The sequence below is a fragment of the Lepidothrix coronata genome, unplaced genomic scaffold (assembly GCF_001604755.1).
Source record: "Lepidothrix coronata isolate B3197 unplaced genomic scaffold, Lepidothrix_coronata-1.0 Scaffold232, whole genome shotgun sequence".
Taxonomy (NCBI): Eukaryota; Metazoa; Chordata; class Aves; order Passeriformes; family Pipridae; genus Lepidothrix; species Lepidothrix coronata.
The window spans coordinates 1,008,886-1,035,725 of record NW_016690412.1 but is presented as its reverse complement, the minus strand read 5'-3'; the positions used below and the strand labels follow the sequence as shown (position 1 = coordinate 1,035,725).

Sequence of the window (26,840 nt, the reverse complement as noted above, 5' to 3'; positions counted from 1 at the left end):
TCAGACTTTAAAGTTTATCACAGGTGACAACTGCTGAGTAAGTGCAGAAATTACATATAACTCTGCAATAAAGTGGTGCTCTGATGATTCAGAATTTTAACCTACATATTCCAAAAATTTCAGTCTTAGAATACTGACATAATATTAAATTTAATAAATAACATGGAATGAGGTGTAGGGGGAAAAATGGTTAAAAGCAAAATAATAAGAAATGAGGTAAAACTGAAAGGCGTGGCTTGTATGTTGGCACAACGACTTGCCTATATTTCAGTGGGGAAATTAAAATTATCCAATAAATTTTAACATCTTGTAGTGTTCTTGTTTGCCCTTTGAGCTACTTTTGCCAGTCCTGAAATTACAGAATTAATTGCAAGCTGAAAAAATCGAGCACCACGTTGATGTCATTCAAAGTACTTCTAGTGTATTCACTTTACTAACTTTCTATGCAAATATATAAAGATTAATTGGCTGCAAATCTTCTGTTACCTTTTTTGAAAATTAAGGAAAGCATTTTGGATGCAAGAACAGCTTGCCAAGCTCCAGACTGAAACAGATAGAGGATATGAGGCCTCAGTGTAGAAGGAAGAAACACTTTGGTGCCTTTTTGGTGCTTTTCATAATGTTAGGGGATTTTGTTCTTGTTGTACTTCCTAACTGTCAGTGGTAGCCACTTGCATGCAAAATATTTTTCATTAAAATATAAGATTTAGCATCTGTTATGTTAAACACAGCAAAGTGTAGTTATTTTTCAAACAGTATAATACCATTGATATGGTATGATATGGAGCAATGTTTATCATATGTCACTGTTTTTCAAGCTAGATTATCTCAGCAATACTTTTAAGACATAGAAATGTTACTTGGTTATGAGCAGGGATTTCTCAGTTTGTTCGTATATGTCAGCCCTTATCTCTCTTTTTTGCTTGAAGGAGGTTGGTTTAGGTGGCAGAGGTTGGTGATTCATCTAAAATTCATTTAATAATTCAGTTTACCATTTTTTAGCAAAATAGAGCTCCACATGCTATCCTATATTGACTGTAAAGGGCTGGCAGAAGTAAAATTTAATAACGTAAAAATATTAATTGGAATTATCATGGGGATCATATTCTGCATATGACCATATCTGAACTATCTGTCTTTAAAAAACACAATTCTTATGGCAGATGCTGTTTACTCTACTTTAAGAATAAAAAAGCAGTCCGTTTCAGGTGCCGTAAAGGTCAACCATAGCATATGCATGTGCACTGTGCAAAAGCAGCTCGGAATTTTCAAAATAAAACTATATTCTCTACATTTAAATGGGAATTAAAAAAAAATTAAGTATTTTTTTCCTGAATATTGCAGACATAGGAATTAAAACTCTTTAAAATTGACTTTATAAAAGCTTAGCAGTAATTAAATGCATGGGCTTGATTTTAGGGTTTTCATAATGGGATGTTGTTTTTACAGAGTATAACAGAAGACACTTTAGGATACTTACTTTAACACATGCATATTTTATGTTTATTTTGGTGCAGTTCTTCTTAGAAACCTGGAATCTAAATGCAATTCCAATGCATTACATCCATAACGTTTTTTTAGTTAATGATCAAGGTTAACAGGAATATTTAGGCATGGGTTTTTTTATTCTCTTGTCTTAACACACAAAACAAACAAGCTAAGATTTTTTATTAATACAGTTTTAAGTGTAGCAACAGGTATATAATTTGTTGAAATGCTTCTGTGAGACAAATGCAGCATGTTTTCTTTGTTCTTCAGAGAAGGAGGACACTTGTAAACTCTTTCAATTGCTTATCTGTAAACACCACTGGGACCCTGTTTTGGCCTTTCATTCCTGAGGAACACGTCTGCTTCTCTCAGATGAAGAATTAGACACTTAAAATGACAATTTCACTTACTTTAAATTACACTATACATATGTAGCTTGTCTGAAAAGCATTATGCTTCTTGACTACCAGAAGGGGTATGTTGCATATTGAAAATAGGAGAAGAAAGGATAATTGAAGGAACTTGACCTATCTAGTTGCCCTTCTCATATCCTCCTCTTTCAAAATTAAATGTACAAAAAGACAAATGCATATGCTGAAGTTGAATTTTTTTGTTTTTTTTTTCTTTCCATATGTTTTTCATTTGCTTATTTCACTAGTTGCTCATGCATCCTTCATCATTCTTCATTAGTTATTAGTTATTAGTATTCAGTAGTCCTGAGATCTATGTACTAAACCTGGGAAGGTAATTATGAAAATTGCCCATGCAAATTGGGTAAAGGCACACATAAATTACCAGTTAGAGGCTTAGCTAGTAGTTTCCTTGCATATTTACCTGAATTGCATTCATAATTGCAGTAATTATGTGAAGTCATGGATGCAGTTTTGCACACATAGCAATTACATTTTAAAACTTCTTCCTGAAGTGACTAAAATCACTATTCTGCTGAGAAAAGTATGAGACAATAAGGTACTTGCTTACAAAATTAATGATTATTAGTAGAGGATGATCCTATTCTAGGGTATTAATAAAACTTAAAAGAACTGTAGTAACACTATATAAAGTTACACACTGATTGAATGGTACACTAGTATGAAGAGCTCACCTAGTACGAAGGCAGTCTGTGGCATGTGAACAGAACAATGCGGATCTCTCTTTGTGTTATTTGGAACGTTCCTTTGTCATGTCATTTTAAGATAATGTGAATTCTAATCTTTCTGAAGGTTAACTGTTCTTTTCTGTAGCATCTGAGTACTTGCCTGGGCAGGGTAGCTTCCAGGGCTACCTTCTGGCAGTGTCAAAGTATGGTATGCAGATCCCATTTTAGATTTGGGTGCATTTTACTCAATTACGTTAATCTGGATTGGACCAGTTAATATGTTGAAAATTAGAACCAGGCCTCTGTCAACAGAGCTGATGTATGATCAGCAGAAGAGTTTGGGGATTTTAGAACAACCATGGTTGTGCTCTCGAACCTGGGAAATGTAAGCAGTTGTGTTTTGTGCTGTATGAATATTATGACTTGTCATCATGTTTTGTTCCAGATAACGATATGTTGGATAGTCCAGATAACAGTAGGTTAGATAGTCCCAAATAGAAGTTAGAAGTTTATTAATATGACTAGACTCTCATCCAAGAAGAAAGGAAAGGAGAAATCATCCCAGAGGACTTCAGATTTTCTTTTAAATGATGCAATTATTCATCCAAACTAAAGCATTTCAACACTTTGATGAGTTTGTGAGACTTTACTGAGAAAACATGAAGGACATTTCTTTGAAAGGTTGTCTTCTCTCTGGACATCAGCACTCTGAATCCACAATTATTACAGCCTTCTCTAGCTTGAAGAATTTTCTAAAGCCCAGCTTTCCAGGATCTCACTGATCTGCCTTGTTACCTGTATATCCATCTCTTTCTTCACCAAGAAGACATAATTTCCAAAGCCTGAAAGTTCTTGTATTCCAGGATTGCTTTTTTAATGTCCTAAACTCATGTTCTGTAAATTTCTTTATTCACTGTTTTCTCCCTTGCAGATAGCATTTGGTTCCTCCCTGAATTTCACTATAAACTGTTTCTGTGTTGTGGTGGATTTCACACAAAACATGTGATGTTCTTTGAGTTTTGCTACTGTGTGTGTTAGGATATGCAAAACAATTATTATATCACAACACATTCTTACCAAAGACTCCAGTATGCTTCCTTTGCATTCAGGAATGGAGTTAAATCATTGTATATGTAATCATAAAGTATTGCTTTCCCAGCTGCTGGTTGCTGCTCAGCAATGTTGAAAATCCAAGTTTGTAAGATAAAGGAAAAAACCAGAGTTTTCTCAGCCAAACCAAGATCGCTGCTTTATTCTAAATATCATTGGGACAACAAGAGCCTTCATGATCAAAAAGAATAGACTGAATTATGAGTTTAAAAAGAAATAAGAAGTTGAGATTGCCCAAAGTATCCCTTTTCAAGAAGTTAGAGGTTTTGCTTTTTTTCTCTTAGATTGTTTTGGTTAGTTGATCAGACTTCATTAAGGAAGATATCCACATTTAGAAATATCAAATCAGGAAAACAAAGATTTATTCTTAAATTAAAAAGGAGGTTCCCAGGATTATCTTCTGTCGCATGGACATTAAGCAAAATAAATTTACTAATTTTAATCTTTTGAGACTGCTGCATATCTGTTCATCTTCTACATAGTTGGAAATAAAATAATTGAGATTTTTCTTGTTTCAGAATTATAATATTGGGCTTGGCAAGCTGCAGATGGATAATTACACTGGAGATGTTAAATAGGTTTTAGAAACAAAATTGTAAATAATACAATCCAGAAGAATGATGGACTTATTAGCATATCATTAAATTGCTTTTTCCCTGAGAGCCAAGCATATTTTTCATAGCTTACAAAAACTGTGTTGCCTAGCAGTAACACATGTGCTTAACATTTACAAAACCCACAATATTTGACAATGGCATTAGGTTTATTTTGCAGGGAAAATTATGACAATATAGTTACAAATATCAGTAAGTTTATCACTTGATAACAAGATCATATGTATAAAAAACAATCTTTTCTGAGTTAAACATTATGCAGACCTTTTGTTTCAACTTCCATTAGTTCTCTCACACTAAGATTCTTTCACTAATGTAATTTAAACCATCCAACTCATTCTTATTAGTCTAAATTACTTTTTTTGTTTAGATTTTGTATTGAATGAAAAGTCGAGTCATGTGGGATATGGTGTGGTTTTTTCACAGCTACTGGTATCAACCAGAAAAAGATATGATTTTCTTTCTCAAGGAAAATAAACTTAGTCCAGAAATTCACAAAATGCACAAATAAAACCTGGACGACTTTGGTTTTTGGGTGAATGATGGGTGGCAGGGAGTTACAGGAAAGTTCATTTCATTTAACACAGTGCCTGTGTATGGGAATGTAAAAGGTAGCACGCACCACTGTTCCTACCCAAGACTGAAATGTCTGGCAAAATAGTTTACTTAAACAGAAGTGGTATTTATCAATAGGCCTTCAGGGCATTGAGCCAACTGAGTCTCCCTAATCCAGCTATGTCTAAACTTCCTTATGTTCAGACTTTGCTTATGATTAATTCCATAGGAGATTTTGTTGCAGTCACAATGCCATTTGTAAACCACAACCCCAGATAGGACCCTATGGCTCAGGGAAATAATTTCAAGGATGTTCCACATCACAGTGCCCAAGAGGAAGAATACAGATAATTGCAGACTACATCTGCCTGTGTGACCCCGGTTTCAAAGATCCAACTTCATATCACATTGGAATGGAAACAAGATCCATTAAATGTTTGTGCAGAACAGCAGGAAATATCATGAGCCTAATGCTGGGAGTAGTGAGATGAATAGAGCACATAGCAGATGCAGGTTTTAGTCCTTTCTCTGCCTTCTGAGTGACAGAGATTTAGATTTGAGGTCCTTCTGCCCTTTATTTATGTCTAGTGCCTTAACAGGTGAACAACACTGGAAAGACAGCTGCTCCTCCCTTACAAAAACCTTTTTCAGTGAAGTAGCATACTTAGATTAAATCCCATTGACAATATTTAAAAAATCTCTTGTTCTATCTGATGTGCTGCGGAGTCCAGCTTTGAGAGGGAATTGGCCTTTCTTAGAAACGAGATAAGATGCAGTTTCTATCCTACAGAATTTTCCTGTAGAGTTAGGAGACACAAGACACCCCAATATTGCATCAACTTTTCAGGTGTCACAGCTGGTTTAGTGTGATTTGCTAACCAGAAGGAATTTTTTCACTCTTCCCACATGGACATCCCCTGCACTTAGGCAAATCCCCTGTTATTGAACCTGAGGAACGTGGCTCTTCAGATAAGATATAAAACGCAATGAGCAGCAGAACCTTCCTTGGGGTAGGCAAATGGAAGAGTTATCAAGATAAAGAGGAACCACAAAAGGCACAGAAGGACACATTAGCTGGATGTGCATTTCAGGTGAGACACTTTTCTAAACCTTTTTGCTTTATATGGAATATGTCATAGGGTCTTTTTCCCAAATTTGCCAGCTAGAAAGAATTGACCATTCATTGTTCTTCAACTTCAAATGGAGTACAGGGTGAAAAAGGCAGACCTTGATTCACCATATAGCTTCATAATTTGATGCTTTGAATAGAAATAATGCAGCATTACAAATCTAGGATTGAGATCTTTCAAGAGGAGACAGGGGCTGAGGCAGAGCATGAAGAAACATGATATACAGTGTGGAGTCACCAAGAACAATCTGTGGTTATAGCTCTTACGTTTTCTGTTTCACCTTTCAGTGTTTTTCCCTGTTGAATCTGTCATTAGTGAGTGTAGGTCTAGTAGCCTCAGCCTGAGCAGCCATCCTGTACAGAAAGTAAGCTCATTAAAACAATATAAGAGCCTGAATGGATGAGAATTCAAAGGGTTAGTTGATCATTCAAGGTCTCAGCATCTTTCTCAAAGACTTTCACACCTATCCAGTTATTCAACGACTGTATCTGTGCTTCCCTAAGAATAAAACCCTGGCATACCTGAAGCATTCACATGGAGTCAGTCTTAACATAATAAATACTGCAGTCAAGTCATATGATATTCTTTACTAAGTGTAAACATCCTTAAATACCTTTATGTAAACATCTCAGTCTAATTCTAATATTTCCAGTTTATTTCAAATTAAACATCTTCTAAACATCAAGCTAAACTTTGTTTTGAAATATGTAATGTGATGAATATGAATATCTTATTGGAAATTTATGTTTTTAAATGCTAAGTCCACCAGTTTTCTAAATGTCGACACTACTGTATAAAGTATTAAAAATATCTATGATAAAAGTCAGAGGCAGATCTACTGACACGACTGGGAGATACACGACTATGCACTAACTGGGCTTAGCACTCTCCGCTCTTGTGTGGCCAGATCTTCTCTTGGCAAATCTGTTGGAAAATTTACAAATCATCTACTGATGATACACTGACTCAAGAAAAACTCCGGAATGTATCCAATACAAATTCCTTTACTTGGTGGTAGGGACAGATGGATGTTGTGGTGAAGGTACTTTTGTGCGTTAAAGCAGATATAGCAAACAACGTTACATATAGTAGTCACATTGCCCAATGCACTGCAGGGAAATAGTTTGATAGTGCTGAACATCATAAAGAAAAAAAAAAAAAAAAAAAAAACAGAACAGAACAGAATAGAATACAATGGAATACAATGAAGCAGAAGCCAACGAAGGTTACAGCAATCTCATGCTGGCTACTCTGTTGTTGTTGGTCGGTCACAGAAGCAAAGCACTGCAACGGCAGCATAGCTGCCTGCATCCCCTTTTTCATCACGCCCTACAGAAAGCATAGCTTCTCACTGTTAACAGTATTTCCAAAGATCTAGTTTGTATTCATAGACTTAATCATTTCATGTGCCCTTGGTGCCTCTATTTTTATTGTAAAAAAGAAGGGGAGACAGTACTGTGTCTCTCAAGCATCTCTCTGACTTCCTTTCTTTTGATGAAAGGCTGTTGATTCAGGTGTGTTTGAGTGAAACTGTGAATATTCTTCTTAATCAGGATTTCTTTAGTATCACTAAAATAAAAGTGAAATGCATGATTGTTTTCCCTATGCAAATCAGTGGTGAAATAGAAAATTATTCTGTTGTTATTTGCAAAAAAACACAGTATAGGTATAATACTGTTATCAGGAGATGTGTGCTAGAATAGTTGCTTTGTACCTCCTAGATTCCATTTGTCTGCTGTCAACCTATACCTGCTGTAAAGCTTTAGACACTTTAAAAAAGAGAAAAAGATAACACAAATTATTCACCATTAATTCCTTAAAATGAGTCACCATTAAAAGCTTAATTGTTTGCTGAGAGGATCCAAATTAGTGGACTTTGCAAGATCAAACAAAATTGAAGATATTTGTCCAAATTAAAATGGAAACATGCATCCAGAATATACCAAATGAACATGTATGCTCCTGTAATAATAATTTTATTATCTTAAGCTTCCAGGCCAGACTTTTAATTATGACCCTTTATATCAGTGAAAACCATGTATTCGGGATTAAAAACCTATGTCTTTAACTAGTCTAGTTAAAGACTGTGGTTTGATATATTTTATGCTACAACTTTTATAAAAACCAGAGAACACTTCTAATAACACTTTTCTAATTTCATGGTTCAGTGCACAGTCAGTAAAGATTTAAATAATTCAGAAAGAAAGCCTATTCTGTTTCTTTATTAGAAGTTTGAGTCAGGCAAATTCTTTGACATTTAATAGGTTTTTAACCCTTATAATGAAATTTATTGGAGGTTGTTTTAAATAAAGGGTTATTATATTAGAGTGAATAGCAGTCAGTAGTTTTTTATGATTAGTTTTGAGACCTTGGCCCTGTGTGACTCAAAGGATATTAAAACATAAAGTAGAAAAGAATGTTAATAGTCACCAAATTAACTGTGTACCAAGAAATATAGAAACTGTGTATTACTGCATTTTTGTCATTATGTGATCGTGCTATAAAATTTTGCAGTCGAATTTTGAGTATATAATTGCTTTAAAGGGGCTTAAGATCACTTACAGAATCAGAACTATATAAAACAACCTGAAGTGGTTTAATTTTTAACAGAAAGATTTTGAAAAGATTAGAGTAGTAGATTTAATAGGTATTCTTTTATTATTTTTAGTTTAGGGTTCCCTTTACATCTGAAGTTTCTGCTCTTTAATTTTAAGATTGTTTTCCTAATCAACAGAAATTTTGAGTCATCCTTTCATTTCATGCAGTGGGCATAGTATAAAAAATACACTTGTATACAGCACTAAAATATTCCCCAAATGCTCACTTACTTTAAAACACAGTCTTCCATTACATAGTTAGCTGATACAGAAGAGAATTATAAAAATGAGAAGATGAAAACACACATCCCCTTCCTCTGTTAGGTGGTGCTTTGAGTTATTCCTTTTAATGTGTTTTGAATGGTTCTCTGTGGTCATTTTATAGTAACCTTAGCTCTCATAACAAATCTTTGTTTAGCACTCTACTTATATATGAGCTAAAACAAGACTTGCTTGCAAATATGATTTCTACTGTAACTGAATGGAAACAGAGATCTAATAGTATGAGGACCTTTAGGTTTGATCAGTCTTCATTCATGAAAGGACATAAATACCACTTAGCAGTTTTAGCCACTGTAATCAGTAAAGCCAAACTTCCTGTCAGATTTCAGGCCTCTAAATATTGGGGTCACTTTTTTTTTTCTCTCTCTGTTGTATAAATACAAATATTCAAGTTATCTCAAATTTTAAGTTATCTCATGAAATAGCGTCACCATGATGGAAAAAAACAGATGAAATGGCATAGTTTGCTTTTGATTTACTTTCTGTTAATCTAGGATCCTAACCTACAAGATGCAGTGAACAACCACAAGGTACTACTGCTTGATCATTGGTAAGAACCGAGTTCTTAAATGGACATTTCTGTATTTTAGACACTCTTTTAAGTTTAGCTTTGATTATGTAGAATCATAGAGTATCCTGAATTGGAAGGGACCCACAAGAATCATCAAAGTCCTACACCTGGCCCTACACAGGACCATCTCCAAGAGTCACACCATGTGCATTGTCCAAATGCATCTTGAACTCTGTCAGTCTCGTTGCTGTGACCACTTCCCTGGAGAGCCTGTTCCTCATCTGTATGATGAATATTGCTTGAATTTTGTAGCACTAAATTCAGTTATGAGGCTTTTTGGTTTATCAGTTGTTTTGATTATAAATGGTGAGTGTTGTTTCCCAAACACAATTCTTTCTCAGTGTGCCTGCTCTCACAAACCTGTCTGGCAACGTAATATTATCTTTTTTTCTCTCATGAAACCTTCACTTACAGAGTCGAGTGATTATGTAGGAATTAACTTTTTTTCTTTCTTTTTTAATGAGCATCTCTATGTCTCTGGAAAACATCCTGCAGATGTGTATTGGCTTATATTAGAAGAAAATTAAAACACCTAAAATAAAAGCAGTAAAATTTCTAAGTGAATCTCATGGCTTTTCAGAAGGTTGACAGAATCAGGGCTAATGGTCCATTTTAATGTCACATTATTTGGGAACAGACAAACATTCAGGTTTAATATGGCAGAGGTAGTAGCACAAGTTTTCTGGGAATATAAGTGACAATATTACTATTAAAAGAAACTCCTTCTGCCTGCCAAAGAATGTCTGTGATACCTACATGGTGACTCCATTGGGTCATGCCAGTGAAGAAGGAAGCACACTATGGTTAACTCATAGATAACATTTAAGATCTGTTGGGGTTTTCTCCATTTTTTTAATTGATTTAACCATAGTTTCTTATTGCCTGAAAAATTGTTACTCTCTGACTTACCTTGACCAGTTAGACAAGAAGCAAAAAACTATCAGCCACTTCTGCAGTGTCCGTCTACACAAGAGTGTTCAGCGAGTAGAAGACTAAGCAAAAATCATTGTAAGACCTGGTGGTGGTAATAGAAATAATGTCTGCTTTGCCTTGATATGAATTTGCTCAGAGTAGTGAGATATGTGATCTTCACTTGCTTCAGTGAATAAGCCCTGTGTATTTCTCCTTATGTTTTCATCCTTAAGGTTTTCATTTTCAGTGTGTAATCTCTAGTGTTTCTTGCATGTACTTAGACCTGTTATATTTACTTCGATCTGTTCAGGCAACCTGTATTTCTTCTTTCATTTAATGATACCATTTATTATAAATGAATTTAAATAGGGGGGGACAGTTGGGACTTGGCTTTTCAGAGAGATGTTGCCTCATGGTTATTAATTATAACAGGAAAAATAACGTGAATTATTTTGCTAACAGCAAAGTCCCCTTGAAACTGCCTGTCTAATGCTTCTTAGAAAACAATTATTTGCTTCCTAAAGCCACCTTCTGGGACATTAGTAAAGAGTCCTGCAATTTGGCTCTTTCTATATCTTGTATGAGTTAACCAGCTTGTATCAAAAAGGCAGATAATTCGATTTTGGGGTTTTTTGCTGCTATGTGCTATGTCCTTTGAGAGATGAAGTATTCTATCTGAATGCTGTGTCAGATAAGAATTTCTATGTTTTGTGGACTTTGGAGCACAGTATTTCAAGAAAGATGAAGGTTATTGGACGTAGTCCAGAGGACAGCAGGAAGAATGATCAGATGAACAAAGTCTTTCAATCTTCAGGTTTAGTTGTTTAGTCTAAAGAAAAAAAAAAAACCTGAAAGGAAATTCATAATAGCCTTCTAGTGTGTACAGATTTTCTGTAAAGAAAAGGAGAAAAACATTCCTTATGTCCACTGGGAGCAGAGCAAAAAGTAGTAGGTTTAAATTACAACAAAGGAGATTTAGGTGAGACATTATGGAAAAAAGCCCTTTCCACTGTAAGGATAGTTAAGCACAAGAATTGCCCTAGGGAGGTTATGAAGAGGTTAGACAAACATCTGTCAGAAATGATTTAGGTATAGCTAATCCTACTGTGAGATAGTGTTGGACTAAATAACCTTTTGAGGTCCCTTCTAGCCCTATTTTCTGTGATTCTGTGATTAGGACACTGCACTCACATTGTCCTGCAGTAAGATGTTACTGTACAGGGATGATATCACTGTATTCTGCACTCCATGCTTTGCTTTGTTTTTACTTTAAGCTGATGGGCTGAACGATGCTCTGATGTTTAAAGCACTTAAGCTTAATTCTTAGTACCTCAGGAGCTTTGAGCAGGGCATTAGGAGCTCGCTTTCAGCCAGACAGCCCTGTGCTGGTTTTGCACTACCCACGTGTCAATAAGGGGTTTTGGTACACACCTTAGAATTAGTGACTTGTAGTATGTCTTTTGACTTGCAGTCAAACACTTACAGGGGTGAGTGCTCAGTTTCTGCCTATAAGCAAAATGGAAACAGAAAAAAAAATCAGCTGTGAAAAGAAACTTCCCCATCAGTAAAATCAAAATAAAACCAGTCATGTTCTAAAGCTGAATATAACACAAGTTGTGAAACATCCTGGAACTGACAGATGGAGATTGATATTAAACTGACAGATATTATCATTATTAAATCATCACAGAGACCATTGAAGACATCAGTCTAAGACTGTCCTTATCCTCTGTAACACTCAAAACTCTTTAACTTTGTTCTTCCATTTGGCATACTGCCATCCATCAGGATTTGTATTCAGCTTTGCATTCGGCAGGAGTGTGTTTGCAGTGTTGCCTCTGTATAGTGAATATGGCCTCGGCACAACTACACATCGGTGAGTTTTGTAAAACTCCATCTGGAGGAATAAGGGATAAGAAGCTTCTGATTTTGAATTCGTTTAGAAGACATTTGTTATACTTTGCACTTAATGCTTACAGAGTGTGTCTGACTAGTGCCACTATTCTGCAGAGACAAGTTGTCACATCTACTGAAACAGGGGCATAACATCACTCCTCAGCAATGACCCAAGTGTGTGGTTTTCATGGATGAGTCTGTTCTTGAACCCAACAGAGAAGATGGAACAGTTCTTGGTTTGTTGATCCTTTAGGAACCTGAAGGTTCATCATCACATGTTTTCCATGGTATAACCTCACAGCTTTTCACATTTATGTGGTTAGCTGCCTTGGGGGGCAGCAGGGAGGTTCTGGCTTAGCATCCAAAAGAGAACATGTATGTTAAACAAACTTGCTGTTTACACCTGATTTTCTGAAGGTCCCTGGTACTCATCTGATTTAAAAATTCAGAAGACAAACTGAATTCATGTCAAAATAAAATACTGGATTTTTTTCTACTGCACCACCTCATTTGCAGTCCTCAGAATTTCCCTAGTGAAGGGTTCTCTTGCAAATATATGTATATATGCACGTGTGTGTTTTGTATGGGGATGCATTCAGTACATCAACAACAGTTGGTGTTGTATTATCTGAAAACACAGTCTATCTTCAGTGCTGGGCCTAAAATTGTGTCACATACTGTTTAAAAATATATGTTTTTTTAAAGACAACAAACACAGAATGTTCTGAATCCAATATTATCTATATCTGGTAATGTTTGTGTAGTTCATATGAAGAGTTTTTAATAAAGGAGAAATCTTTTTGAATAAAGCAGAAAAACAGAAGGGGTAAGGTTGGAAGGGACCACAGTGGGTCATCTGGTCCAACCAAGAGTCATCCTAGAGCACATGGCACTGGACTGTGTCCAGGCAGTTCCTGAATATCTCCAGTGAGGGAGTCTCCACAACCTCTCTGGGCAACCTGTTCCAGTGCTCAGTCACCCACACTGAAAAGTTCCTCCTTATGTTCAGATGGAACTTTCTGTGCATCAGTTAGAGCAATTGTGTTATATTTTACTTGAGGAAAAGTAATTAAAATAGTAACTTTTGCCCTGCTTTTAGAGGTAGATAATTTGCAAGTTAATTCAAAATAGGAGTTAGGAGTATCAGATGGTGCTTGTTTCCTTTCTAGAGTTTGTAAAATCATTACAATGCTTATTAAAAAGCAGTCATGCTTTTCAGGCAGGGTTTATTCAGCATCATGAAATCCTGCCCCATGAATATACGAGGAATTTGCAAGCAGGGCAGCATGGGCTCAGCCCTTGCAGGGTGGAGGGTCCCTGGCGAGGGAACACACCCATGCTGAAGCATGAGCACCGCAGACAGGTTGAAGGGAGGGTCTTGGGGAGGGTTTTGCCTCCCAGTGCCCAGCATGTGAGGGACTGTGTGGATTTCCATCCCCTGCCCACCTGCCTCGAGCTGGCCAAGAGGACTTTGAGAACCCACACTTCTGCTCCGCATTCCCCAGCTGCTGCCCGGCTCAGCAGCTGGATCCAGAGCAAAATGGCCGAGCAGGAATTACAGCTTCATGGGCACAACTGTTTTGGTGCCGGTTGCGTGCTAGAGGCAGAGATAATGATATCTTTCAAGGCTAATATGCTTGGCAAGGAGGGGAGCTGATACTGGAGGGAAGGGACCAAGAAATCAGTAGTAATTTAAGAATATAAAGGATTCAAATTTCAGCCTTCAGTTGGTTTTATCCACTGTGCTCTCTCTGCTCCTTTCCTCTGGTGCTTTAGTAATCATTAAATGAAGTGGAAAAACATGATTGTATCAATAACTCTTTTTTACCAAAAACTATTAATTTCTAAAATAACATAAATACAGTTATAATTGGGATGTCACATTGTCATAAGCCATTTCAAATACTTTTCAGAGACACAAGTACAGGTAAAGTGGTAAGTATGCCATAGCTAATGGTATTATTAGTTTGATTTACTGCCAATCAGTCACCTTTACAAAAATCAATCCCCAAGTTCATAAAAAATCTCCCTAAATTTGATACATTTTTACACTATCAATAATAAGAGAAAAGGTGAAGTTACAGGTTTATCTTTACTTTTTTCCTTGCATTACTGGTTAAAAGGTATCTTACAGATTGCTGTGATATATAGGAGTGTGTGTATGAGCAAAACATAGGTTATAGAACTCACAAGTTATAAAAAGTTTTAAAAAAATAAAATCTGAGTGATCTATAGACAATTCACATGACATGTCTAACAAAGACTGTCCATAGAATAAATGTGGCTACGTTAATATATTGAACCATTAGCACGTCCTCATCTTCATGGAACTTACACAATCGTAGCTACTGTCAGATTCCATTTCATATATACAGCATTTTTGTCTGAGGCACAGAAAGACAACTATATCTATTTCGTTTAAGCTCTGAATTGACACTTCAATTTTAAATCAACCACAGAACACCTTAGCTTAAATCTGAGCTTTTCTCTGAAGCTCTTTCCTATTTGTTGTGTTTCTGTATGAGTATACTGAAAAGATGTTACAGACAATCTGCTGAGGTCTGTGTATATGTGCATTTGACCTCTGGACAAGAAAGGAGTTTCATCCTCCAGTGCTTTTAATTCTTATCCTTGCAGAGACTGAATTTGTTGCTTGCATTAAAATAGTATGTCTCGTTAATGCTAAGAAGCGGTGACCCACATAGCACAATGGATTCATTTGTCAATCCTGCAATTTCCAAGCTTTCTGTTCATATATGTCTTAGCAGTAAATCAACTCAAAAATCATTTAATAAGTCTATCAATGCATTCTTCTTGTCAGTGGTCTGAATCCTGAAAAGTCCAGTATCTCATTGGGTAGCACCAGGCAAAAAAGATTTGGACCTAATATTAGATATTCAGACTCAGAAAACTGCAGCTCCCAAAATCACAACTCAAACACAAAAAACCCTATGTTAAAAAAGCAGGATTTGGAAATTGTCTTGAATTTTGAGGATGTTCATGTTCTGATCTAGGTCTGAACTTCAGAGTTCTAACTGTTAGCACTTCGAAAATACTCTACATGCAGTTAAAGAAAGCAGTGCCCTTTTGTTCCCCCTGTGAGAAAAAAAAAAAAAATCATTGCTTTTTTGCTATTCCCAAGGGCTGCAACTAGAGCCTGAATAGTTTATAACAGTCAGTGTTATGCAAATGTCAATCATATCCTTATTCTGTTTATTTCCAGTATTTACGTGTTTATTTAAGTACTTGCCATTTCCTTTAAGCCTTACCTAGCCTATCAGGCCAACTGAGGTCTAAAGGAACAGAACACTTTATTAGTGATATGCTTAATACAGTTTTTTTCCTCTTGTAGATGCAAGATTTACGGAATACAGAAGGAGCCCAGTATAGTTCCCATCCTCAGATGGCAACCATGAGGCCAAGGGTTCAACCTGCAGATATTAGGCAGCCAGGAATGATGCAGCATGGGCAGCTGACTACTATTAACCAGTCCCAGCTCAGTGCACAGCTTGGTTTGAATATGGGTGGAAACAGTGTTCCTCACAACTCGCCCTCTCCACCTGGAAGCAAATCTGCAACTCCTTCACCATCCAGTTCAGTCCATGAAGATGAAGGAGAAGATAGCTCTAAGGTAGGCTTAGATGCTAGGATTACTATGTAAATTATGGTTATTTCTAGGACCTGCTAAATGAATCATATGGCCACAGTTATTAAGGTGATACTTTATGTATTATTGGTGGTTGATTGAAGTGAATAAAGGGTTATGAATACAGAACTTACAATATCCAGTCAATTCTTCAGGCAGCTTGAGTAAATTGCATCATTCCTCTTCATGAGAGCAAACTGGAATCCTGTTAAACACTTAAAGGGTAGTAATTTCTGTAGGACTTTAATATAAGGGTTGAGTTTTCTCACTTGCATAGCAGGGATGTTTGTTTCCAGTTAAAGATCAAGTTACTGCTATAAAAAGTATGAACAGTCAGTGCAATATGCTAGTCTTTGCTACTTGGTCACAGGATGAGTAAACAGAACATCATAGCAACCAGAACAGAAAGATCCTATGAACTTTAGAAACCTTACCTTGAAAATCTGGAAGACCCATTATACATTTATACCTTGAGAGGTGCTGACACTTCATCATGACATGTTTAAGCTTCATTTTAGTGTCAGTACAAGCATGAAGTGATAAGAGTAATTTACGTAATAAATTTCTTTAAAGAATAAATGTCAATCTGTATAGCAGGTTTTGCATGCAAAAATCTCCCAATCTCTCAAAATCCTGAAAACCTCTCAAAAGTACACAAGTCTATTATCTTAAATTCAGACAGAAAAGCTGAGACACAGAAAGATTGAAATTTAGCACAAAATCATCCCTTAAACCAGGAATAGAGCATATTGAAATTGAGAACCTCTTTAGCTCTATTTTATGGTCACTACAAAATATCAGTCCTGTCAGAGCACTGCTGCATTGTAGTGTGTACCATGTAGTGTACCACAGAGATGGCTTGTGGGGGAAAGTTGCAGACTTGCAAGGAATGTGAAGAAAACATATTGTGAGTCGCTGAGGAGGTATAATTCAGTCAAGAAATGTAAGCCTGATTTGTTTTCAAATTATATTGTTTTTCATGCCTCAAGCTATAAAATAATCATGTAATTGGAGACATATGTTTTACTACATTTTGAATAAATTCTGATTCAAAAGTTTTATTTCAGGACATGCCCCTAATTTTACAAAGTTTAGGTTTTAGAAATTACTGAATAATTCATACATTCTAAATGAGCACTACCTTACTGAGGAGGACTTTAGAATACAGCTGTGTAAAAATAATTCCAAGCAGCCTTTACTTTTTCAGAATAATTTATTTGCTACTCCTGTTGCTCTGCTAATTTATTTACATGCATTGGAGTGTGCAAGATGCTTGAAATTCTGGAGAAATAATTAATATTACCTTTCTGCTTCTATTAAATATTTCAGTTATTTCACCCATAGTTTTCATGTACTTTTTCAGTGTAACACTTTAAGCTAGCTAAAGTGTAGGGTTGTGGTTTCATGCAAGCAGTAGTTATCTGAAACTAATGTTTTCGATAGAGAAATATAAACCACTGTAGACTAAGTAAGACTTGGTCCTTTCTTTGTGGAAGCCAGCTTATATAGTGTTCAACTATTTAACAAGCTATGTTATTTTTCTCTCATGCTCAGTCTAAGCAGGAAAAGATGACAAAAGGCACAATGTGCAACAGTATGCTGAAGTAGATATATTGCCTTAAAATTCTATAATTATATCTTCCAAGAGAAAAGTTTTAAAGGATATTAAATTTGGTTAATAGTGACAGAGGGCTTAAATTCTTGTCTGACTAGTATGGTTTAAACCAGATTGATGGGGAGCAGATAATGTCATGCATTGTCTTCTGTGGGATTTCTTAGGGCTCCATGAAAACACCTGAGGCTGGCCACCATTGGAGACAGGCAGTGGGCTGGCATGCCTGATCCAGTGAGATGGTTCTGCTGTAATTCCCTCCGTAAAAGCCAATAGAGTTTGAATAATCAGCCTAAGGAGTTAGTATATTGTTGTAGTTCATGATTTAAAACTCTCCACTGTGTATATTCTGTTAACATTGCTCTTCCTGGAAGCTACCAGTGAATGGATATGAATACTCAGAATAAACTGGTTTTCTGTGGAGATCTTCCTCCCCAGAAACAAGAGTATTACATTTTCTTGGAGTTGCTTTGAAGGGACCTCTGAATGTTCTCACTCCAGAAATCCTCTTCCCAGTGAAAGAAGGCTCTGGATGGGGACAGAAAGAGATAGAACCAGCTGTTCTATCTGTTGTGAAAATCTCTGTCTTTTACCTGAATATAACTTTGCTAAATTTGGAGTTTTCTTTTTAATTTATAAACTATCATGTAGATGTCTGCAATTACTTAAGAGATCAGGGCCACAGCTTATTAGTCAGTCCTTCAGTGGAGGGGCACATATTCCAGTCCTGTAGTAGCTGCTGGAGCTTCATGGAATCAGTAAGATGTTCCTGCCGTGAGGACTGTGTAAAAACCAACTCCCTCTGAATTCACCGTATTGTTAATAGCAACAGCAACGTTCTCCCCATTTAACCAACAGAAGATGATGTTTGCCTATGTACCAACATTGATCAAAAAGACAAAGTACATTTTCAAATGGAAAATCACCTCCGTGTCATATGACCTTTCTTAGTTTATACCAGCTGAAATCCCAGCCTTGTGTGTGAAAGAGAAGCCACTGATCCTGTGATAGCACATTTGGTAGAGAGCTCCCTAAGAACTATACCTATTTCTATCTAGAGAAAAAAAATACAGAAATCTCAATGCTCTGTTCATGTTTGCATGAATTTATAGAAAGAGGTTGATGGAAAGTATAAGCAAATATGTACATTATGTACCTTTGGACTAAAGATATAATTGTATCCCTATGAACTACTGATTTCCATGTGTGAAAGAAATTAGCATCTCAACTTAATGTATGTATTCCAAATTCCAGTAATGGGAAAACTTTACAAACTAATGTAATTGTTCATGTACTGAACTTCTTGGATGTTCATTCTATGATAAATATTCAAATCCTTGTAAGCCTTATCCAACATACACAGAACTAATGGCAGCAGCTGCTAAATATTTTTTGACAATACTCATTCTCATAAAGACCCTTTCATATAGGCTGTTCAGACTTCAGCTGTCCTATATTCCCTTGTAGAAAAAAGAGAAAGGAGATGTTTTATAGAGGGCTCAGTTTCCCTACATGCTGTGGCTCTAAAATCAGGACAGCTGAGGTTGCTTGACCATAAGATCAGTGACAGTAGTAATGTAATTGTAAAGCTAGATATGCAGTCAGAAAGCTGCTAGGTCCATGGAAATGTGAAATGTAGTCTCAGACTAAGGATATAATCTCTGAAGGGAGTCTCCTTAATTCTTAATGTCATATCTGGTGCTATCGTTAGAAGAAATAAAAAGGGAGAACTTAAAAATCAATACTTGTAAGTAACTGAAAAAACACTATAAACAAAGTGGCCACTTAGCACATGCTTTATTCTGACCATCTCAACATCAGAATATTACATTTATGTAATTCTTGCCATAATTCATACTGTTGGATCGTTAAACATGTACTTGGTTATTGCCAAGCATAATTGTGAGCTGCTGGAAGCATTGCTGGTTTGTAAATAAGTATTTCTTCATAGATGGATAACAGGGTTTTCTTCCATGCTCATTTGCATATCATTTATGAGAGAAATTCAAGTAATGTATTTTAGAGGGAAGATAGAGAGAGGACTGCAAGTAGCAAGAATTAAATAACAGAAACACAATTACTAAAGAACTGCTGCAGCATATTCTCTTTATGTGGCAGAGATTTTACAATATTTACTTTATATGATAGGAGTTATAAGTAGAATTCCATGTTGTCTGTTCAACCTATTATGCAGATGGTGCTTGATTAAAATCTATTTTAAACTACAGCGATTACTGCAAGATAGTGTGCATAAAACAGCTCTCCTAGCTCCATTAAAGGCTTTGGTACTATTGCAGTTTATTTTAAATATGCTTATAGACATTTTCTAAGTTCTCAAGGGACATTTAGATATCAATGATGTGCCTTACTTGATAGTTTTAAACCCTACACTAGATATTCTTGTGATCTATTATATGTGCAACATGGTTAATGTACACTTTTTTAAAGTGAAAGATTATTGCTTTCTTGTGATAAATAAGTTAAATACATCACCATAATTAAGCAATAAGCCATGACAGGAGGTGGATTACCATGAGCTAACTACACCTCCAGGGATTTTGAGGCACAAGTCTATGCCTAGCAGAATATATATGGGTTTTATTTTATTTTCCATCTGTCTCTGCTTTGGTGGTTAGAAGTGGAGTCTATGAAGCTGATAGACTGATGGGAGCATAAGGTAGGCCATCATCACAGCCATTTGCAGGATTATTAGTACTTGAATTCTTGTATTCTTTTTATTTTGTTATTTTCATATAAGACAAACAGAATTTCCCCTGTGAGTACTCTGTTTTTAACACTCAGGATTTGAAGTGTCTTGATCATTAATGTTGGAGAATAAGGTTTTAGAGCCGTTCTCAGAACAGCTTACCAGAAGGCGACTTACACAAGTTTCTGTAGTATATCACCTCGTTTAAGGGTAGTTGAAGTAGTGTGGTATCCTTATATATAGAGAACTTTAAAATCTCCTTGTTTCAAAACTACTCTGAAAAGAGGAAAACTTTAACAAATCCCAGAGGTAAAAATTTAACCATAGAACAAATTATTGTCAAGTCTTCTTGCTCCTGGAGTTTGCACAGGACTTCTAAAGAGTTTAAACTGATGTCAAGTTAACTAGGGAGCCCTAGTTAATTATGCTTTAATGGGTATTCGTGTGTACCCCATAGAATGAAATAATAGCAAGAGATTAAATGTTGGATAACTCAATAATAGGTAGCACACTGCTTCTGTTTTTTCGTATTTCCCAAATGCTGCCAAAAGGCTTCATGTCCATTAACTTTGTATTAAAGATGCATCCATTGTAACATAATGCCCAGGAAACAATCAATTTCATTTTCAAATTGTGGTCATCACTTTACTGCTGTTTTTAGTAAGCCACAGAGATCCAGGTTGTTCACTGTAGTCACCTGGGTTCTGTTGGACACCACACAGTGATGCATAGAGAAAAATAAAAAAGCTTTTTTTCTCAAAATGAGGATTTCTAGGCATTTTACTCATGCAGTTCCACTGATTTGAACATCTGTATTCTTCTGTACCACTTGATATGCATTATTAAAAAATAATAATAGAAGGAAGTGAAAGAAGTCATGCCTAGTAGATCCTTAGCCTAGAGCATACCTTTTATGCTCTTGATCTTCTCATACTTCAAAACCCTTATGATACACAGTACTTTGGTCATGCCTACAAAAGAAAAAAGCCTTTGAAACCACTTATAAGATCACACATCATTGCTACAGGTATAGTAAATTAAGTGATCATATCAAGAGAATTTGCTCTGCCATGGAGCTCCAATCTGTTGAAGAATCAGGTCAGTGTCCCTTTATATGCTTGTAAGTCATAGAGTCATTGAGGTTGGAAAATACTTTTAAAATCATTGAGTCCAACTGTTAACCTCACACTTCCAAGTCCACCACTAAGCCATGTCCCCAGTTGCCACATCTACATATATTTTAAATGCTACCAGGGAGAGTAACTCCACTTCCCTGGACAGCCTGTTCCAATGCTTGACAGCCCTCTCGGTGAAGAAGTTTTTCCCAATATCCAACTATACTTCCCCAGGTGCCACTGGAGGCCATTTCTTTTCATTCTGCAGCTTGTAACTTGGGTCAAGACCCCAACACATGGCTTTCAGGCAGTTGTAGAGAGTGATAAGTTCTCCCCTGAGCCACCTTCTCTCCAGGCTAAGCAACCCAGTTTCTTCTGCTGCTCCTCACAAGACTTGTGCTCTAGACCCTTCACCAGCTTCACTAGGAAAATAAGGTGCTTCAGTGTTTGCACAAATGCTCATGTGCAGTTTCTTTCAGGTGATGCACATGAACTTTTCTCCATACACCATTCCTCTTTCACTCCCTTCCTTGAACCGTTTGCTTCTACATGAGCAGACAAAGAAACTGTGCAGCTAAATACAGATAGATCAGAACTGATCCTTCAAGGGACTCTAAACTGTCTATACTGGTGAAGCTTTGTTTCTTCAGACTTTAATTAGAAGGTGTATAGGGGACTGTCTGTAACTTTAATTGTTTAATTCACAGTCAGATTCTCTTCAAAGTCCCTGGAAAGTGTACCACCAGTTGCAGAAGAAATTGATTTGAACAGTAGTCTGGGGACAAACTGAGGAAGGGTGAGAGTGTCAACATTTGGATTATCAAAGATGGCAACAAAAATTCTATTTTTGCATGAAAAATCCAAAATTTTTGTATCAGAGAGGCTTTAATGATGGATGGACTGAATTAAATTGGCTAGTTTTTTAATAGTACTTTCCTAATTTTATGTTGCAGGTCAATGGTGGCGAGAAGAGACCTGCTTCAGATATGGGAAAGAAACCTAAAACTCCCAAAAAGAAGAAGAAGAAGGACCCAAATGAGCCACAGAAACCTGTGTCTGCCTATGCATTGTTCTTTCGAGACACTCAAGCAGCCATCAAGGGCCAAAACCCCAATGCTACTTTTGGTGAAGTCTCTAAAATTGTAGCTTCAATGTGGGACGGCTTAGGAGAAGAACAAAAACAGGTACAATATGTGCTACAGCTCAGAGGCTTTGTTTCAGGAAAGTGTTATCAGGGTCATCTAAGCACCGTAGGCAGCTTCTTTTGTTTGCCAGGATGAAACTTGAATATGTGACATTTCAAGAATATGATTTAAAGAGAACTGAGATAAGGAGAGTATTGTTTTCATTTCATCTGTATGAAACCAGTAAAAGAGTTTTCTTAGTTTCTTAGGGTGTAACACAAGCCGTAGGATTATATTTAGGATTGGTTTATGCCAGAATTAATGGGCCTAGGATTTTACGATGGCATTGCCCTGTGTATTGACACCATGCTGTAAGAGGATCTTGCTGCCAAAGGTTAGACCTGTGCAGTGGGACCTGACATATATTTGGGCTCCTAGTTGCAGATGTTTCCCTGCCCCATGATCCCATTATGCCAGAAGGGAAGCTGAGCTTACCTTTGCTCCCAAACCACGAGATTTTTATGAAAGAAATGAGTGATATGTTGACCCAAAGAGACCTAGGGTGGACACTGGCAAATGGACAGTGTTCTGGTGTATCCTCTAGCATACATGTGGGCTGTGGAAATCACATCCCTTAGTTAGTTCCATCTTCCATAGAAAGGCCTTGGTTCTGCAATAAGGTCAGCAGAGCTGAACCCGACCCTTTGCAGAAATCCTTCCAAGTCAATCAAATGCTATGTAAAAGTGGGCAACTCTAGAAGCTCATTATGTTCATGTGGTGACAGTTGGCAAATTCCGTTCATCCTCACTACAGCATACCATTGCTTTTTTGTTGTTTTTGGTTGCACTTCTACCAACTACCAGCAGAATTGATTGATTTGATAAAGAAATGGGAACTTTAAGAAGGAAACAGATACAGAAAGACAGGACACGCTGGATGAGAGTTATATTGGTTGCAGGAGACCTGGGTGGGAATTGATGTCAACACACAGAATGGAAAAGTACTGGTACTAAATTGAATCTCATTCATTCACACATTATTACTGCAAAATTATAGCTAATAAGACTAAGAATTAAAGAAAAAATTTTTTATGATTTTTTGGTACGTAAAATTATTTGGGCTTGAAAAAAAAAAGATTTACTTTGTTAATAACTGGATGGTGAAGGTACATATAGATCCCTGTTAAAGATAACAGTTTAGTAAGAATCAAGATTTGGCACTCATTGACTATCTTAAAAAAAAAAAAATCTTATGCTATCTAGTATCCACCATTGAATAAGTCCAGCATTTGGAAGGTTTAGCTTGAGGAAAGGTAATTTTCTGAACACAGAGATGAGAAAAGTCACTTGGCCTGGCACATTATTTATTTTGTTGTGTTGCTTCTTTCTTCTCCCTTTAAAAAAGGGAGAAGCATATGAATATGTCCAGCAAAGATCAATGTTCTAGATCTGACACACTGTTTAGATCTTCCCAGTTCTGTACTTGAGCATTACTTTTTGGGACCATGATGATGTTTGTTCAGTTTTGATCCAGAAAAAGTACAGACTATGCTTTTGATTAAGTTCACAAGCAAGAACTTTTAATCTCGTTCCTCTTCGTTCCACATACCTTCCACCTTGTAGGAGGGACAGTCCTCTGAGCCACATAAAGAGTAGCCACTGCTCAGCAGATTGCCCAAGAAGCAGCCTTCTGTCCCTGTTGTGCCTGGCCAAGACCTCTGACCAAAGCTGAGAAACTATAGACTGTGGTATCTGGCTTAAATTGTTTTCTGCTCCATAGGAAAAATTGTTACCCAGAATCATTCCCTGTTCTTGAAATCTGGACATACATTTTTTTTTTCCTGAAATAGTGAAAGGCCAAGACCTGGACGTAGAGAGCTTGTCTCTCTAGTTAATCATATATCTCTCTCATGATGACACCAAGCAAAAAGTTATCTGTTTAGCCAGACCCTTAATTCATGACTGTTGCAATGATGCGGTTTTTACTTCCATAGTATTTGTTCTGCTTACAACTCAGAAAACTTGACTTCATGAGTAATGGTCCAAGATCCAATAATAGAGATAAACCTAAAAGACTGTAAAATGTACATTTCCTTTGAGCTTGTCATCTGAGTGCTAGCACCAGAATATTGAAGTCTTTCCATAGAGCTCTGTTTAGAAAAGTACATAAAATCCTGAATGTCCAGCTTTAACTTCAATTTTCTATTTGTATTTGAAAGCAATAATTGAATAAGTCTTATGCTGCAAAAGCAGAACTAAATTTATTTTCCTTATCTCTTTGTTCTTAATTTAAATTGAAACACAACAGAATGATGTGTTATGGAATCCACATTACACGTTCATGAAAAAATGGCTGCAAGTAGGTTTTTAAGCAAATTTTTCCAGGAGTTTGAGTTAGCATTTCTTTGTTGCTCTTTGACTCATTTTGCCTATTCATTATCATCTATTAAGCACATTTTTAAAACTCCAGGCCAAAACCCCTTCTAACCTAGCACTGTACAAAAATAATAAAAGATAGTCCCCATTTAAAAAAAAAATAAAATTGGCAATCCAATTTTCTAGAATAAATTTAAACTCATTTTTTATTCCATTAGAGATATAATGTACAAAGTAATGATTACAAGACATCTTAACTGACTAGATAGTCTGTATTTTAAAGGCCTAATTTTTCAGATACAGAGCATTAGTAACTGTTATGAAACCTATGTCTCTGATAGGAAAATTGGACTCTAAAAATACGAATTTTTAATTTAGCATTTGGTATTTGGCATTGAAGAATCTTCAGAAATTCAAAAATAGTTAAATAAAGAAACAATAACGTCATTAGAGGACTACATTATTGATTAATTATACTTGCTGAAATGGATTCAATTATCATAAAGCTGCTGGCTTTTATGTTTTGAAAGCTAATGCTTATTCTGAAATTTAAATAGAAATATGCTTCCAAATTATATTTCCTGAATTGGAACTCCTTTTAGTATTTAAACAGTAAACATAAATTAATCAGAAAGTAGAACATAATGTAGCTATTGAGAAAGAAGAATAGCCTCATGTTTTCATGCTAAAATGAAATCTTCTTTGTTCCTATTATCTGAGCCAGTTTTTTCTGAAATGCATAGAATTCTTGTTTCTTCCTGAAGATTGACCACAGAATTAATAAAGGTATAGAAGCGCAGTACAGTGATGACCTAAAGGTGGTATATGTATATCCAACCCTTAGCAACAAAATTTTGATAACCTGACGTATTAGACTGTAGCTTGAAAAGCTTTGTGCAATGACCACATATGTTTTTCAAACTGTGAAGAATTAGGAAAGTGTTGTTTGAGAAAATAGGATTGGAATGACAAAAAAGGGAAATGTTATTATGAAGTAGATAATGGTGGGTGCCTTACTGAAGTAAGGGGAAAGTTACGCTTAAAATGGATCACACTCTGATACTCTTACCATGAGAATATTGCAATTTATTAGATTAAAGCAGATACTTCCCCCTCATTTTACCATATTTTTGGGTCACATGCTGTAACTGTTCCCATTAATTTCTGTTTGTAAAAAGGGTGTTTTCAAACAATGCTGCTGTATGGCTGTGTTTTGTTTGTCCAAACCTATCCACACAGACAAGTCTAGAAATTAAAGGGACTTCAGTGGTCATGGTGGGTTTTGTCATGGTTTCTTCTCAGATTCTGAATTGGGTTACAATAATTACACATAATAAGAAGCTGTGACTGTGCACTTTCCTTCATTTTTCACTATAAATGTTTTCTAAAACTGTTCAGATTAATAAATCTGAGAATGGAAAGCAGCTGTAGTCATAGCAGAGGGATTTTTTTTCAGTGGCTTCCAGTTTCTCTCTCATGATCGCAAACACTGTTTTCTCCTTAGTCAGTACTATACTTCTGTGCATCCTATTTTTATAGCTTGCCCTTTGCACACATTTTTACTGCAAAGGGGAGATAAACAAAGACCAGGAAAGAGGGTTCAGTATGCTAAATGGTTGAGTCTGGCTTTCAGACAGAACACTGGTTTAAACTGGGTAAAAAGGCTATTTAGGTCATTTTCTGTCCTTAGATGAAAAAGGAAAGTAATTTTAAATCAGTACCAGATGTGCATGTACTAAATGAACCTTAAGTTTCTAATTGGAGTCCTAGTAAAGCTGTAATAGATGTGGCAAATTACAAACAAAATGTTCTTGTTTACATTAGTGTAACTTTAAAACTTCAGCCAAACACCTTAATAGATGTTCTGTTATTCTAAAAATGGAATTGAATGTCTATTCAACATTCAACAAAATTAATCTCTGGTGTAACTTCAGTGACTTAACTGGAATTCTAGCAGGAATTAATTTGGCCTCCTATGAACAGCTCAGTGTGCGTACTTGTGTATC

At 36.2% G+C, this 26,840-nt stretch overlaps 1 protein-coding gene across 3 annotated transcripts in view; it reads left to right on the top strand.

Annotated features, from left to right (window-relative positions):
- TOX (thymocyte selection associated high mobility group box) overlaps nucleotides 1–26,840 on the top strand; it is a 223,972-nt gene that overhangs the window by 163,275 nt on the left and 33,857 nt on the right. For 2 of the 3 annotated variants that reach the window (XM_017834318.1, XM_017834317.1), the window contains exons 4-5: nucleotides 15,607–15,885; nucleotides 22,288–22,518. In XM_017834318.1, coding sequence (XP_017689807.1) covers nucleotides 15,607–15,885; nucleotides 22,288–22,518 — 510 coding nt within the window. The remainder of the gene's footprint in view (nucleotides 1–15,606; nucleotides 15,886–22,287; nucleotides 22,519–26,840) is intronic. The other variant, XM_017834319.1, reaches the window with a different exon arrangement.